Source organism: Ursus arctos, unplaced genomic scaffold (assembly GCF_023065955.2).
Source record: "Ursus arctos isolate Adak ecotype North America unplaced genomic scaffold, UrsArc2.0 scaffold_2, whole genome shotgun sequence".
Taxonomy (NCBI): Eukaryota; Metazoa; Chordata; class Mammalia; order Carnivora; family Ursidae; genus Ursus; species Ursus arctos.
The window spans coordinates 96,965,284-96,978,924 of NW_026622874.1; the positions used below are offsets into that span (position 1 = coordinate 96,965,284).

At 59.6% G+C, this 13,641-nt stretch overlaps 2 protein-coding genes across 6 annotated transcripts; both read right to left on the reverse strand.

Moving 5' to 3' along the window:
- Positions 1-241: 241 nt before the first annotated feature.
- Positions 242-3,880, reverse strand: TRIP6 (thyroid hormone receptor interactor 6). Of its 2 annotated transcripts, XM_026516106.4 has the most exons (9): positions 3,549-3,880; positions 3,168-3,295; positions 2,959-3,084; positions 2,302-2,679; positions 1,923-2,016; positions 1,649-1,818; positions 1,011-1,189; positions 625-745; positions 242-512 (listed from the first exon to the last, which is right to left on the reverse strand). In XM_026516106.4, the coding sequence occupies exons 1-9, from the start codon at positions 3,655-3,657 to the stop codon at positions 381-383; spliced, it is 1,437 nt and encodes a 478-aa protein (XP_026371891.1). In that variant the 5' UTR covers positions 3,658-3,880; the 3' UTR covers positions 242-380. The 2 variants fall into 2 exon arrangements, with proteins under 2 accessions (XP_026371891.1, XP_044246208.1); XM_044390273.3 differs by lacking the exon at positions 2,302-2,679 and having other exon boundaries at positions 3,549-3,875.
- A 199-nt stretch (positions 3,881-4,079) lies between these two features.
- Positions 4,080-13,631, reverse strand: SLC12A9 (solute carrier family 12 member 9). 4 transcript variants are annotated; one of them, XM_057314918.1, is made up of 14 exons: positions 13,530-13,631; positions 12,554-12,773; positions 12,192-12,326; positions 11,614-11,745; positions 10,901-11,209; positions 10,133-10,240; positions 9,889-10,000; positions 9,164-9,321; positions 8,963-9,045; positions 8,693-8,817; positions 8,367-8,559; positions 8,028-8,202; positions 7,656-7,802; positions 4,080-5,397 (listed from the first exon to the last, which is right to left on the reverse strand). In XM_057314918.1, exons 2-14 carry the CDS (start codon positions 12,732-12,734, stop codon positions 4,508-4,510), a joined length of 2,748 nt encoding a protein of 915 aa, XP_057170901.1. In that variant the 5' UTR covers positions 12,735-12,773; positions 13,530-13,631; the 3' UTR covers positions 4,080-4,507. The 4 variants fall into 4 exon arrangements, with proteins under 4 accessions (XP_057170901.1, XP_026371874.1, XP_057170902.1 ...); XM_026516089.3 differs by having other exon boundaries at positions 13,526-13,631; XM_057314919.1 differs by lacking the exon at positions 12,192-12,326 and having other exon boundaries at positions 13,526-13,631.
- Positions 13,632-13,641: the final 10 nt, after the last annotated feature.

The following is a 13,641-nucleotide window of genomic DNA, read 5'->3' on the forward strand; positions in this document are numbered from 1 at the left end:
ATGCTGCAGCCTTACTCCAAGCACGGAGAGGAGGGGTGTCTTTACACCAAACTACGTTTGCAAGAGTGTATAGTGGAGTTGCAAAAATCTAGGTCTACAAAGACCCAGCCAGGTTCTGATCTTGGTACTGCCATTTGGGAAACATACAATCTGAGGAGATCACTTCTACAAAAATGCAGTCGCAACAGCTGTGCTTGTGTGAGGCTGCTGTGAAAATCAGATGAGACAGTACACTTGAAAGTGTTTTGTAAACTCTTGAGGGATTATTATTTCATGATTGGAGGAAGAGGACACAGCATTTGGTGACAAAGTTGTAAAGGTAGATGTCAGGGAGGGTGGCTGATGGGAAGGGGGAGTGTAACAGGTGCTTCTGGGAAGACTCAGCAGTCGGTGGTGACGGTGGCTGAGAGCTCCTGGATGCGCCAGGCACTGCACGCCTTGCACAAGATGTGCCCATCCAGCGGGTAGCAGCCCTGACACTCGCCCTCAGAGGAGAGCAGCAGCCCACACTCCTGTTAAGACAGAACCAACAGCTTTCTATCAGGCCTGAAGCCCTGGGTTCTACCAGACCCAGCACCCCAGGCCCCAAGAACCTCCCATTCCCCCTTGCCCAGGCCCCCTGACCTCGCACTTATAACAGCCAATGTGAAAACTGCGATCCAGAGCAACGATTCGTACAGTCTCTTCCTGACCTGGCTCAGGCATGATGGCCCCACCACACACAGAGCATCGTGGGGCAAACTTCCTGGGGGGGAAGGGAACCAAGGAGGCTATCAAACCCCTGAGTTGGAGGGGACTAACAGTGGAGCCCAGAGAAGGTGGGATATGCGAGGGAACGGGAGAGGCCAGAGGTATGGTCTTGGATCTTAGAAGAGACAGTGATGGATAATAAAAAAGAGACAAAGCCAGAGGTGGGAAACTGGAGAGGCTGGTACTGGGGCATGAAGGAGAAATGAGGAAGATGGGGAGGGTCAGACATCCTGAAACAAAGATGGGAGACCCAGCCTGACCTGTGGAAGTCCTCGATGCAGTGGATCTGGCTGGTGGCATCCACTGTGAAAGGGATGCCATCGAGGCCACGGTGGCACACCACACAGGTGAAGCAGCTAGGATGGTAGGCCTTCCCCATAGCCCGCAGGATCCGGTCCAGGATGGGTTGGGAGCACGTGGAGCACTTCTCCAGGGTGGCCTGTTAGGAAGGAGGGTGGGAAGTTCGGGGCTGAGGAGGCCCAGGCCAGGCAGGTACCCTGCTGGCCCACCCTAGAAGGGATTCAGTGCAAAGTGGCCTTGAACAGATCTGAGTATAAATCCCAGCACTGCAGCTTCCTGGAGAAGTGATTTAGCCTCTGAGCTTCGGGTTCCTTCAGGAGGAACAGCTGCTTCACAGGGGCGGTGGTGTGGGAATTCAACATATAACCCTCAATTCTAAAATAAACGTCTCACGAAGAGACTGTTGTCCTTTCCCTCCAGTAGCCAGTGATTTAGCTACTTTGGTAATTCCTCCCTTCTTTTGTATCAGTTTAGTCCCCCAGCTTTGAGCTCCGTTCCTCTTTGGGGCTTGGACATCTAGTCCCCACCTTCAGTGGGAGCCCCTTCGTCCGGCTGGTGACTCCAGCACCCACCGCAACCCCCCAGCATGCCCACTCACCACATAGCAGCTCTCACAGTACGCCCTCCTCTCCACAGCATAGAAATGCTGGCCCCGAAGCTGGGCCCGGCACGTCGAGCACACAAAGCAGCCAACGTGAAAGACGCGGTCCAGGGCCACAACGCCAGCCCCGTCCCCAACCACGTCTTCTCCGCAGCCGCCACAGCGCCCTGGAGACAGAGAGGGACAATCAGTGCAGATCAGGAAGGTGGATTTGCGGTCCCTCTAACTCTCCACTCTTGTCCCCCGCTCTTCCCACCTCCGGTCAGCTCACCAAAGTATTCCCCGGTGGGAGGGTGATTCATGTCATGCACCAGCTTCTTGGTCAGCCTCTCCAGCTCCTCCTCAGGAGGCTGGCTCAGGGGGACCTGCGAGGGGGGAATCAGGGGTTCGGCCCTACCTCTAGCTCCCTGCGCTGTCAAACTTCCTGAAGGGGACCAGGCAGTTCCACCCGGAAAGCTCATCTGAGGAGGTCTCGGCCCAGGGCCCAGGGGCACGCCTCCAGGAGCCAATGTATAGCTCCAGCACCTCCCTCTCGTATCTCCTAGCCAGCACCACATCCCAGGCCTCTGACAACCAGGACACTAAACACCACCCCCGCCCCACCCAATCAGTGTCTGTGAGGACCCCAAATCCCAGTATCTGGGGCTTACCTGGGGCCCGTACCCGCCTCCTCTTCCTCCTCCTGCAGCCTCCTCTTTACCCCCTGGCCCTGGCTCACGGTGGCTCCTATAGCCAGCCCCCCAGACTTCACCTCGGCCTGGGAGAGGAAAGTGGGGGCCTGGGAGGGCCCCGGAGGCCTGAGAGGCCCCCCGCCTGGGAGGGCCGCAGCCTCTCACTGGTTGTGCCACCTTCACTTGCACAGGGAAGGCAGGGCCAGCGGGGGTGCTGGCTGTAGCATAGGAGGCCGGAGTGGGGCCCCCATAGGGGGACGCTGAGAGCTGTTGGGGAGGAATAGGAACACCCCCTCCATTCGGCTTCAGGGAGCCTGAGCCCGTGCGGTAGGCATGGGGCTGAGGGGGCTCATAAGCCTGGGGAGAAACACAGACCAGGAGTGAGCAGGCCCGTTCCAGGACACATACCTGTGGGAACCCCCTGTGTGTGTGACCCCAGGGTAAGCGCTGGTCTTTGACAACGGCTCACACTCAAGAGGCTAACAACCCAGTAAGCTCTGGCGGCTCAGCTTCTTCCATGCACTGGGGGTGGGGGCGGGGGTGGGGGTCTAGCTTGAGAATCTAGAGAAGGGACCAAGCTGGGGAGTGGGGAGGAGGGCAGGAGACAAGGAGCAGGGGGGGGGACGGGGGGGTCACCTGCCGGTCTGACCGCCGTGGGCCATGACCACGACCTCCATCCAGCTCAGCCAGCATGCTGGTCAGCGAATCTATCTCAGCATCCAGGCTCCCTGGATGCAAGGCCCCCCTGTCTGGGGGGAGCCCCTGGGGATGAAGCAAAACCAGGGAAAATTCAGATCACTTGCCCCGGGGGCCCCCACCTCCCACCCCCTAAGTCCAGTTCTCACCTGTGAGCGTTGGGGTGCTCCATGGCACCCCACCCAGGCAAGCCCCCGATCATCAGGTCCCCCGGGGGCCTGGTAACACTGCTCAGATGGGAGGGGGCAAAAATTGACCCTGGGGTGGGGCTGAAGTGCTGGGGTGAGGGAAGAGAGAGCCAAGGTGGGGATGGGGAAGGAGAGGAGGGTGACACGTGTGGAGGCTGCCCTCTTGGGTCCCTCTTCTCTCCTCCCCCACACACCTGGGGTCTGAGAACAGAGCAGGAGGAGCAGGAAGCCGGAAGGGCTTCAGAGAAGGGGTGGCAGGGACAGGCGGGAGGCAGGAGCCAGAAGGCAGGGGTGAGGGCGGAATGGCCAGTGGCCCCCTCGGTGGCACTGGGGCTGCCTTACCTGCTCCGTGGGCTGGCGGCGGCCCCGGGGCGCCTCGGGGGAGTGCTCTCCCCTGAGGGGCTCTTGCAGGCTCCAGCTGCCTTGGGGGGAGCCAGGTGGGCCCCGACATGGCCTGGAACAGGAGACTCCAGACAGCAGTCAGGCCCCGTGGAGCCCCAAGCCTCTGGTCTTGACCCCTTCTCCCGTCCCACACCTCGTTTGGAACTCCAGGAAAGAAACTTTTTCTGGCTTTTTTTTTCCCCTTCCTCCCTAATTTTGGGGACAGCCACGCCCCCAGTGACGTCACCGCATTCCTGGGGGAGGGTCACGTGGCCCCCTAGGCCCTAAACCGCCGTCCCTCCCCCAGTCAGCCCCCTCCTGCTGAGCAGGGAGGGCTTTCCAGGGCCGCCTGCGTTTCTCCCCGTCCCCCCAGACCGGCGCCCCAGGTCTTGCACATGGCCACCTCACCGCTGGGACGCTCCAGCGCGGCTCTTTCCCACACAACCCTGTACGCATCTCTCCCTCTTCCCGCCCCACCTACCCCCCCCCAGCAGTGCTCGGCCAGCCCGTAGTGTTTCGGTCTTTTATTCACGTTCAGCGGTTAGAAAAATAAAACAAAACAAAAACATCATCACCTCGGGGGTCTGTAAGTCTGTCGGGCGAGGGGAGACTGAGGTAGCCGAGAGTCAAAGCAGAGACCCAGCCTCCATCAAGGCACCGGTGAAGGGAGGGAGGCCAGTGGGGAGGGCTGCTGGCTTCCTCCCCCAGCGTGGTGGGGACTGGCCAGCTGCCCTGCGTTAGTGCGCTGAAGCCCCTCTCCCAGGGACAGACGGACGCCCCGCCCAAGATCCCCTAGTACTTCCACCGGGCTCCACACCCCACATGTGGAGCAGGCGGGAGGAGGCTGCCCTTCCCTTCCACAGCCACCGATCGAGGTGGGTCACTAGACGCGGGCACCCCCTGCTTCAGGCCCCAGGGCATCAGAGATCAGTGCAAGTGACGGGGGTGACACCATGAATGAGCAGCGTGGGGCCCAGATCACGGGTGAGAGTCTCCAGCAGCGCCAGGTAGCGAGTGTAGCGGGCAGGATCGGCCGGCGGCCGAGGCAGGTACAGGAAAGTGAGGGCTGTGGCGGGCCCACCCTCGCCATCCCCACCCTCAGGCCCCCCGGGCCCTCCTCCTCGGCCGCGCCCCTGCTGGGCCCGAACCAGGGCGTTGGCACTGCTCGCCAGGGCCTCCGCCTCGGCGTCTCCCCGCCTGCCGTTCACGAAGTCCCCTTCCTCCTCCTCCTCAGGCTCCCCAGCCCCAGCCCCCTCGCCCCACACCACCTCCTGCACTTCGGCCCTGATCCGCAGCTGGCTCAGCAGTGCCCGGAGCCGCCCCTCGGCCGCCCCGGGGGCCTCTCGAGGCCCCAGGCACAAGAAGATCCGGAGCCGGGCGCTATGCCAAGCAGGCACCATGCCCAAGATGGTTGCCATCTGCAGCAGGAAAAGGCCACACACATCCACGTAGCCGGGCCCACCCCGGGGCCGGAGCAGGTTGAGGGGCCACACGTCCACGTGATGCGGCTGAGAGGTGCCCCCCGAGCCCCGGCTCAGCCGCTCAGGGGGCAGCGCCCCACAGGCCCGGGCCAGAACCACATTCTTGTTCATCTTGAGGGCGTCTGCCACCGTGGCCACGTAGTCCTGCGGACTCAGAGCCCGGGGGCTCCCCGGAGCCCGAGGTGGAGGAAACTGGGTGCTCAGGGCTGGGGACCCGCCCTCCTGGGTGCCATCAGCAGCCTCGGAGAAAGCCGGGTCTGTCAGGAAGTGGTCCTGGGGAGCAGCATCATCGTAGAACCCCAGGACCAGCGTGTTGGGCTTCATGCCACCTGGGGGCAGAGAGGGGGGATGCGGGAAGGAACGGACTGGAATCAGACTCGCAGACTAACTCCATCCCACGCTAACACGCGCCCACTCGGACACACTGACAGCGACACACGTCAGCCGTCAGGTATGGCGATCGCACCGTGCTTGGGCTCTCCGGGCAACATTACGCACGTTTGCATAATGACTTTTAGTTTTCCCAAATGCTTTTCATGCGTTCATGTGTTGTATCTGCATGACTAATCGCCCCCACTTAAATATAAGGCGAAGTTCGCCTCAGGAGAGAGTCTTCTTAACTAACGAGCTCTTCCGGTCCACGGCAGGAGGGTGCCTGCACTCCAGGCTCCGAGCAGCACGCCTTTTGCGTGATGGGAGGTGAAGGTCTGACTCCCCAGGCAGACCAGACCCCCTGAGTAGGCAACAGTTGAGCTCATGGCCTCAATCCCCAGGGAAACAGCACCCCAGCCTCTGCTGGGGGAGGAGGAGAACGGGCCTGATCTGTTGCCACCACCGCAGGGCCCTAATGATGGCGAGTCCAAAGCATGGTCCCTGGTGAAGAAATGACTCCCATCTGCACGCTAACCAAGGGCGAGGTCCTGTTGAAACCACTTTGCGTGTTTTAACACATCTGATCCTTGAAGCAACACTATGAGGCAGGGACTCTTTACTCACCCCTTTCACAGATAAGCAACCTGAGGCACAGAGCAGTGAAGTCACTTGCCCCAAGGCTCGTCAGGGGATACTGGGGTCCGCAGGTAAACACAAGGGACCCAGCACCAGAGCCCATTCTCTGAGCCTCTGACCCGTGTGTGTGTGTGTGTGTGTGTGTGTGTGTGTGTGTGTAGCAAACACAATGCCCCAGGTCCCTGCTGACAGCTCCTGGTTTTTAAATTTTTGAACAACCAATAAAAATAAAATCTTAAAAAAAGAGGGGGGGTTGCCCAGGCAGCTCAGTCATTAAGTGTCTGCCTTTGGCTCAGGTCGTAATCCCAGGGTCCTGGGATCAAGCCCTGCATCGGGCTCCCTGCTTGGTGAGCCTACTTCTCCCTCTCCCTCTGCCTGCCACTCCCCCTGCTTGTGCGCTCTCACTCTCTGCCAAATAAAATAAATAAATAAAATAAAATAAATAAAATCTTTAAATTTTTGAACAACCAATGTGAAATTGGATAGCCCCGCCCCCCCACCCCCAACTGTAACAGCTGAATTTACAGAAAGACTCTAAGATCTTGTCTTACTTCCCGTGAAACAGACGGGTTGCTCAAAACCCACCAGTAAATCAAGTTCTGCACTCCAGGAGGGCTTACTATTTAGATTTCCTCTAAATCTTTGCCTTCGTTTCAATCATTTTCCTCAGGATAAATGTGGTAGAAAGTCGTGGTCTCCTGGCACAGCTTCCCCCACGAAGGGTGGGGCTGAGGAGACACCAGCCTCTCACATGCTCCAGGGACTATCTAATAATGCTTGACAACAGCCCAGAACACCTCTGCAGGTGTGAACTCCAGCCGATCTTGCAAATGAAACTAGTCACCCCTTCCTGAGCATCATCCGGGGTTCTGATTTACACCGAACAGGATATTGTCCAACACTTGAACCTTAGCCAGAGCTAAATGGAGAAGGGACTATGCACTCAGGGAGGGGACTGACACCCGCCTGGGATTGAGAAAGAAGGTGGCAGCTCAGCACAGGTTTTCAGGAAGCTGGGGTGCGAGGGCGGAGGCCTTGGCACTAAGGCAGGGTAACAAGGCAGGCAATCTTCCACTCGCTCAGAAAGCATCGGCCCCACACACCCCCTGCATCTTCTGCGGTCTCTGGAGGCCAGTGTCACACCACCCCTTCCTTCTCCGCCCCTTCCAAGCCCCAGCTGAGATACCATCTTGTCACCAGCCCCATCAGTGCATAGCGGTCTTGAAGTCAGATGGCTAGAAACCACCTGCCCTGGATTCGATGGAGCAGCCCCCCAGCCTCAGAAAGTCTCCCATTGTCCCCAGTCACACAACACAGTCTTCAGAGCCCGTGCCCTAATTTTTGGGTCAGAAAAAAAAAAAACCAAAAACAAAAACAGTGGCACCCATCTCCAGTCCTTCAGCATCTCAAGACTTTCACACCATCTGTTATCTTTGAACTTGAGCGCTGCGTCTTATCTGCACTAGACCCTGAGCTCCTTCTGGAGTTTGCAGTTCGTGGTTTACTCTCTGGGGGACGGCAGCAGAGATTGAAAGGGGCCACAGAGGGGGCCGAGGGGACCTAGGGAGGAGTAGCTCACCAAGGCCAGAGATCCGCAGCAGATGCTGAGCCCCCTGGCGCACAGAGGGCGAGAGGGTAAGGTCCACAAAGGCCTTCACTTGGGCTCTGTCCACCAGGCTCAGCCATGCCCCATACTGGGGCTGCACAGGGTCCGAGGGCAGGCAGTCTGCAGAGAAGGGAGGCAGCAGATGTGGGCCAAGCCCATGTGCTTTTCCCCCAGAATCCAAATCCCAAATGGTCAAAGAAAAAGGTCTGGGCAGGGCTCTGGCTGGTTGGAAGCGTCATCGGGGAAGAAGCATGAGGCTGTTGGACCCAAAGAACACAAACAGCATCTACAGCATCTGAGGCAGGAGGGAGAAGGAAGCCGTGGAGGGAACAGAGGGCGACTCACCGAGGTCCCCCAGGGTGACGTGGCCCAGTACATAGAGGCCCCCCTTCTTGAGCTGGTTGGCCAGCCGCAGCAGAGGCAGGGCGCCCCGGGGGTTCCCCACCAGGAGCAACAGCTGGGGCCGCCAGAACTTCACGTGGTCCTTCCGGACGTCCAGCCGGAGCAGGTACTTTCGCACCTGGGGCCAGGGGTGAGGCGTGGAGAGGAAGGGCTCAAGCGGACAGCCCCCACTCCCTACCTCTCGGACAAGAACCCCGACTCCAGCCACGGCAAAAGAAGGACTATTGGGGGGGGCTTCCCAGACTGCCTCCTCCCCTCCCCACCTCCTCTGAGCCCCCCAACCTGGTGGAAAAGCAAGGCCTGGCTGACGTAGCCCCAGCTGCTGGGGCCTCCTCGAGCCGTGAGCAGGGCGGAAAGCAGGCCCATGAGAAGCAGGGAGCCGCCGGCGGCCCCAGGGCTGATGAGGAACATCATGAGCAGACAGGAGGCCACCCCCAGCAAGCAGGTGTGCCAGGAGAACAGGCTGAAGGTGGGGCTGGGGGTGGGGAGAGAAGGAAGGGCACTCAGGGCCTGCCGCTCCACTGCATCTCCAAACTCAGTCCCCTGGACTGAGTCCTTCCCACTCCTCCCTCTTTGTTTCCGGGGACATAGGCATCTTCTCCTCTCACCGGAAGTTGGGGGCCGAGGCCCACTCCAGGCTCAGGCAGGACAGGTCCACCGCAGCATAGGCCACCAAGTAGAAGACAGTGACCACAGCAGCCAGTGTATTCAGCTTCCCAGCCAAGAGCACCAGCTAGACGAGGACCAAGAGGCTGGGGTTCATGCATCGCATCCTGTCTTTTTGGTTCACTCTCCCAGCCCAAGCCCAAGCCCCTCCTGGGAGCAGAACCAGGAGGGGCTTAGGGGAAGGGGAAGGACAGCTTGAAAGGAAGGCTTACCTGCACTAGGCCCCAAGAATACAGCACAGCCCCCCAGGGGTTCCCTGTTCGGGACACAACCTTGGCCGGTGCCAGGATCACTCCTGTGCAAACAGAAACGCGCCAGACACATCAGCCTCGGCCAAGTGGAGACCGAGGCAGACATGGGGGAGCGGGGAAGGTGTGTGCTCAGAACCAGGCCAGGAGCAGGGGACGGCGCACCAAAGAGGTCATCCTGAGCCAGAGCGTGGAGGATGCGGGAGGCCCCGATGAGTGAGCTCATGGAGGCTGACAGCGATGTAGCGTAGATCCCGATCAGCACCAGGGGGGGCCACAGGCTGATGGCGCGAAAGAACCCGTAGTCCTCCTGCAGCAGGGTCCTGGAGGGAGGGAAAGGAGGACTCGGTAACACGGGTGCATCCGTCCCATCCGTCCCAGGGCCACTGTGAGACAAGTGCTCTGACTCTCTCCTCTGACGTGAAGAGGGGGTATTCCTGGGTATTCTCAACTGACCCAGCCCGATCTCAAAGCCCATTGTAATGCATCATGTGTGCCCGGAGGGGAAAGACGTGGTATTTGCTGGCTATCATCGGGCTGCTTTGGGTTTAATCACATGGTGGACATTCCTAACAGTATCTGCACAAGAATCCAAATATTTATGGAAATATAAATTGATTAGAAAGCCATCCCCCACCCCCAAACCAAGCGCTACAGCAGTCCCAGGGACACAGCAATACTGGCTACGGGCTGGCGACCAGCATTTAGCCAGCTGTCCCCATCTGTGGTGGCGGCAGCTCCTTCTCTCTCCCAGTGGGAGAAACAGTCTTCAACAACGGGGGTACCTGCCCCCCCAGCCTTTGCTGCCCTGGGTGATCCAGATGTGGCAGCCTTGTCCCACAGCCCCGCTCCACCCCCTCAAGGGCCAGGCCGGCCCCCTCCCCAGGCACCTGTCACAGGTGAAGCTGGAGAGGAAGAAAAGCAGGGTGTAGATGAAGAAGGTGTAGGTGACAGCGACAATGGTGCCCAGAGGAATGGCCCGGCTGGGGTCCTTCAGCTCCCCTGGAAGGAGAGGAGCAGAAGGTCAGAGGTCAGCCCTCCACTAACCCCTACATCCTGGAGCCCTCAGCACTCCCATAGGAGCACAGGGTGGCCACCCCACAGCCCCAAGGCGCGGCGGGCAGAGGCTCTCACCTGACATGTTGGCCCCAGCCATGATGCCCGTGCAGCCATTAAAAAGGACCGCAAAGACGCTGGCAAAGGTCATCATGGCCCCCGTGGTGTAGTCCTTGGCGTAGCCAGCTGAGGGATGGTTTCCAGGGAGGAAAGGGCGTCGGTATCCCTCGCAGGGATCCAGGCATCTTGGCCCTGCCACCCTTTCCATCCAAACCCCCACGCCTCCCCCACCACCCTCCCCAAGACCCCAGCCCTGACCCACCACGGGCCCTGGCTCAGCTGGCCTCATCACCTCCTTCCCCGCCGACCCCCTGCCCCATTCTCCTCATTCCTCCCTCCAGGCCTTCATCCTTGCTCCTTCCTGAGACACCCTCCCCTCTCACTCCTACCTGAATTCCCCAACCCACCCCAGACCACCTCCAGCTCTACCCGCTTCCCCACGCCCAGCCCACACTCAGGCCTCCCTCCTCCCAACTACTCGCCTGCCTTTCATCCACTTGAATCATTCTTGGCCTCATTGTGCGATTTAATTGTTTCCTGAATGTCCGTTTTATCTCTCCAACTAAAAAAAGTTCCTCTAAGGCCGAACATCTCGTGGTCACGCTGGCTCCCCACTGGACCAGACACGCTGGCCAGATCTTAAATGACCTGCACTGTTCAGAGATCTGACCTCCTGCCCCTGATTCTTTCTGACATCTGTTCTTATCCAGGGATTCCAAGGGCCTGCCCCCCCCCCCAGGCTTGCCCCTTGCCCCACGAACCCCGTCACCCCTGTGCCCAGCTCACCACCCAAGTTGGCCTTCAGAGTGCTGCTGTTGAAGCCCGTGAAGTGGCCGACCTGGGGCGGCAGAGAGGAGCCATTGGGGCCGGGTCGAGGGGTCAAGGGGATGCTCCTGGGCCCCACAGCCACAAAGCTGACCAGCACGGAGGCCAGGGATCCAGAGACAAGCAGGAATGTGAGGAAGGAGGCACGGGCATAGAGGCCAGCCCCTAGGGTACAGACCCCACCCACAAGGCCCAGCAGCAGGGAGCCATAGAGCAGGCTCCAGCCGTAGCCCTGGGGCAGGACATGAAGCCCACTGGACCCTGTGGAGTCTACAAAGAGGAAGGAAGAGAGTTAGAAGACCAGACCCCCAGGAGGGATCCCAACCATGAATCAAAGCAGGAACAAACCCCCTCTTTGGCCCCACTGTCCTCAAAGACTATCTTTCCCCCTCTCCTACCCAACTGTCCTCCAGCATCCTACACCTTCCTGGTGGATAGCACCAATCTTGCTCTGTTGACTTTAGGAGTGTTAGCCTGGGCTCCCCCAACTAAAGAGTAAGCTGCCTGTGTGCCAGGACCATCTCTCGGATGTCCCTATGTGGCGGGAAACACAGGAGGCGCTCAAGAAAGCCAAGCTCATGGACCACGTTGCCATTCTTCTAGAGAGGGCTTTCTCCCTGGGGACCCCGGAATCCCAGACCCCGCAAACCCGCAGAGCTGCCTGGAGCACAGACCAGCCCCGAAGACATCGAGCACGGCCTCCACCAGCCCCAGCAGGGAGACGGCACAGCCACAGACGTTAGCCAGGTAGAACATGAGGCCGATGCTGCCCCCAACCTCAGGCCCCAGGGTCCGGCTGATCATGACTAAAAGTGGAAGAAGGGGGTGAGTGTTAAGGGAAAAGAGAGTGAATTGGAGCAGGAGGAAGGTTCTGGGCACAAAGCACTCCGCAGCCCTGTCTCCCTACACACACCAAGAGTGTCCCCAGGGTCAAGCTGGCCCAGCACAGCCACTCCCAAGCTACGTGGCTTTACACACGTCACTAATATTCTTGAGCTCCAAGTTCCTCATCTGTAAAACGAACGACCTAATTGACAAGACTGTTGGGAGAACCAAAATGGCAGCTGGGAACACCTGGTGGACAGGAGACTAGCACTAACATCCATGCAAGGCCATGTTGGTCACCTTCCCCATATCGGCCTGCCTGCTGAACATTTATTAGAACTTGTCTCCCTCTTCCCCTGCCCCGGCCCCTCGTCCTCCCTACAAGACAGAAAAGCCCAGACCCCAGTCCATCAATGTTGGAGGATACAGTAGGCGCCACCCCCCCGCACAGCTCCATTGGTGGCGATGGCACAGACAGAGAGGACGGTGAGCGCCAGGATGAAGTAGGCAACCAGGAGCATGGCCAAAGCCTGTAGCAGCCCAGCATGGCCCACCACGAACCCTGGGACAGGAGTGGCAAAGCAGGTCAGAGGGTGGCTCATGCATCCCCACACCACACTGGTCATCAGCATCAGTTACCTGCAGGGCAGAGCTAAACACAAGGCCACGGGAGCCCTCTCCCCAAGCTCTTCATCCACCCACTTCTCCCAGGACCCCTTCCCACCCCATCCCAGTCCGACCCCTCCCCATCCCACTGTACCCCTGAGGAAGCCCCACCACCCCACTCACCAATCCTCAAAAAGACAACTATACTGAACATGGACAGGACCGTGGGCACCACCACACCCAGGAAGGTGGACAGCTTCCGGGCGGATGCCCCTCCGGGACCCCCAGCCCCATTGGCAGAGAAGGCAACCCCCTCATCTCCCAGGAGCCGGTAGGCCAGCAGAGGAGAGTTCTCGCTGGCCATGGCAGAGAGCAGGCAGAAGCCACCAGTGGGTTATGAGGCCTGCAAAAGACAGTTTGCTTAATGGAAAGCAGCTCCACGGAGCCCCTCAAAAACATCTCTAACCAAACACCTGGAAACTTCCCCAAAAGGGAGAGCTGCAAGAACTCACCAGCAACTGAGAGTTCATGAGGGGCAGACTGGTCCTTGCCACTTCCTGGGACAATGGCAGACCCCACACCCTCAGCATTTGGTTACCAAGTCCCCTCCCAGCTCCTGGGGACCACCCCATTCCCCCATATCTCTGAGACTAAGGATGGCAGTGGCTCTGGGAAGAGGCAAAGATACTCTCCCCTTTCAACTAGCAGTGCAAGAGGAAACAAATCCCCCAAAAAGGGAAGTGAGTTCCGGGCAGGAAGCCCTCCTCACCCCCTCCGCCGGTGTCCCGAGCTGTCCCCCTCCCACCTCCCCCAAGCAATCACCTCACCCAACGAGAAATTTCCAAATCTTCCGAAGCCCCGGCCTCCATCAGTCCTCTCTCAACCCATTTCAAACCAGCTCCTCTCCCCCAAGCCGCCTCACCAGATTCCTCCCACACACACACACAGAGGCATCCTCCAATCTCGACCAACCCAAACACACCCCTCGACTACCAAAACAAAGACACAGGCCAGCAACACTAGGTGGGTCCTCCTCCCCCCCCCACCACCGGTTCCAGCCCACTTTCTCCCCGGGCGGGTGGGAGGGGGCCGAGATCCGCTTCTCTCCGGCCAGGCGCATCCCCACAGCCCGGGCGCGGCAGGGCGCTCACTCACCCACCCGGAGGACGCAGCCGCCCTGGGGCGAACCCCAAGAGCCGGAGGGAGGTCTGCTACGGGCCGAGGGGGCGCGGGTGCCGGAAAAGCCAGCTGCAGCTACCGGGATGCCAGGC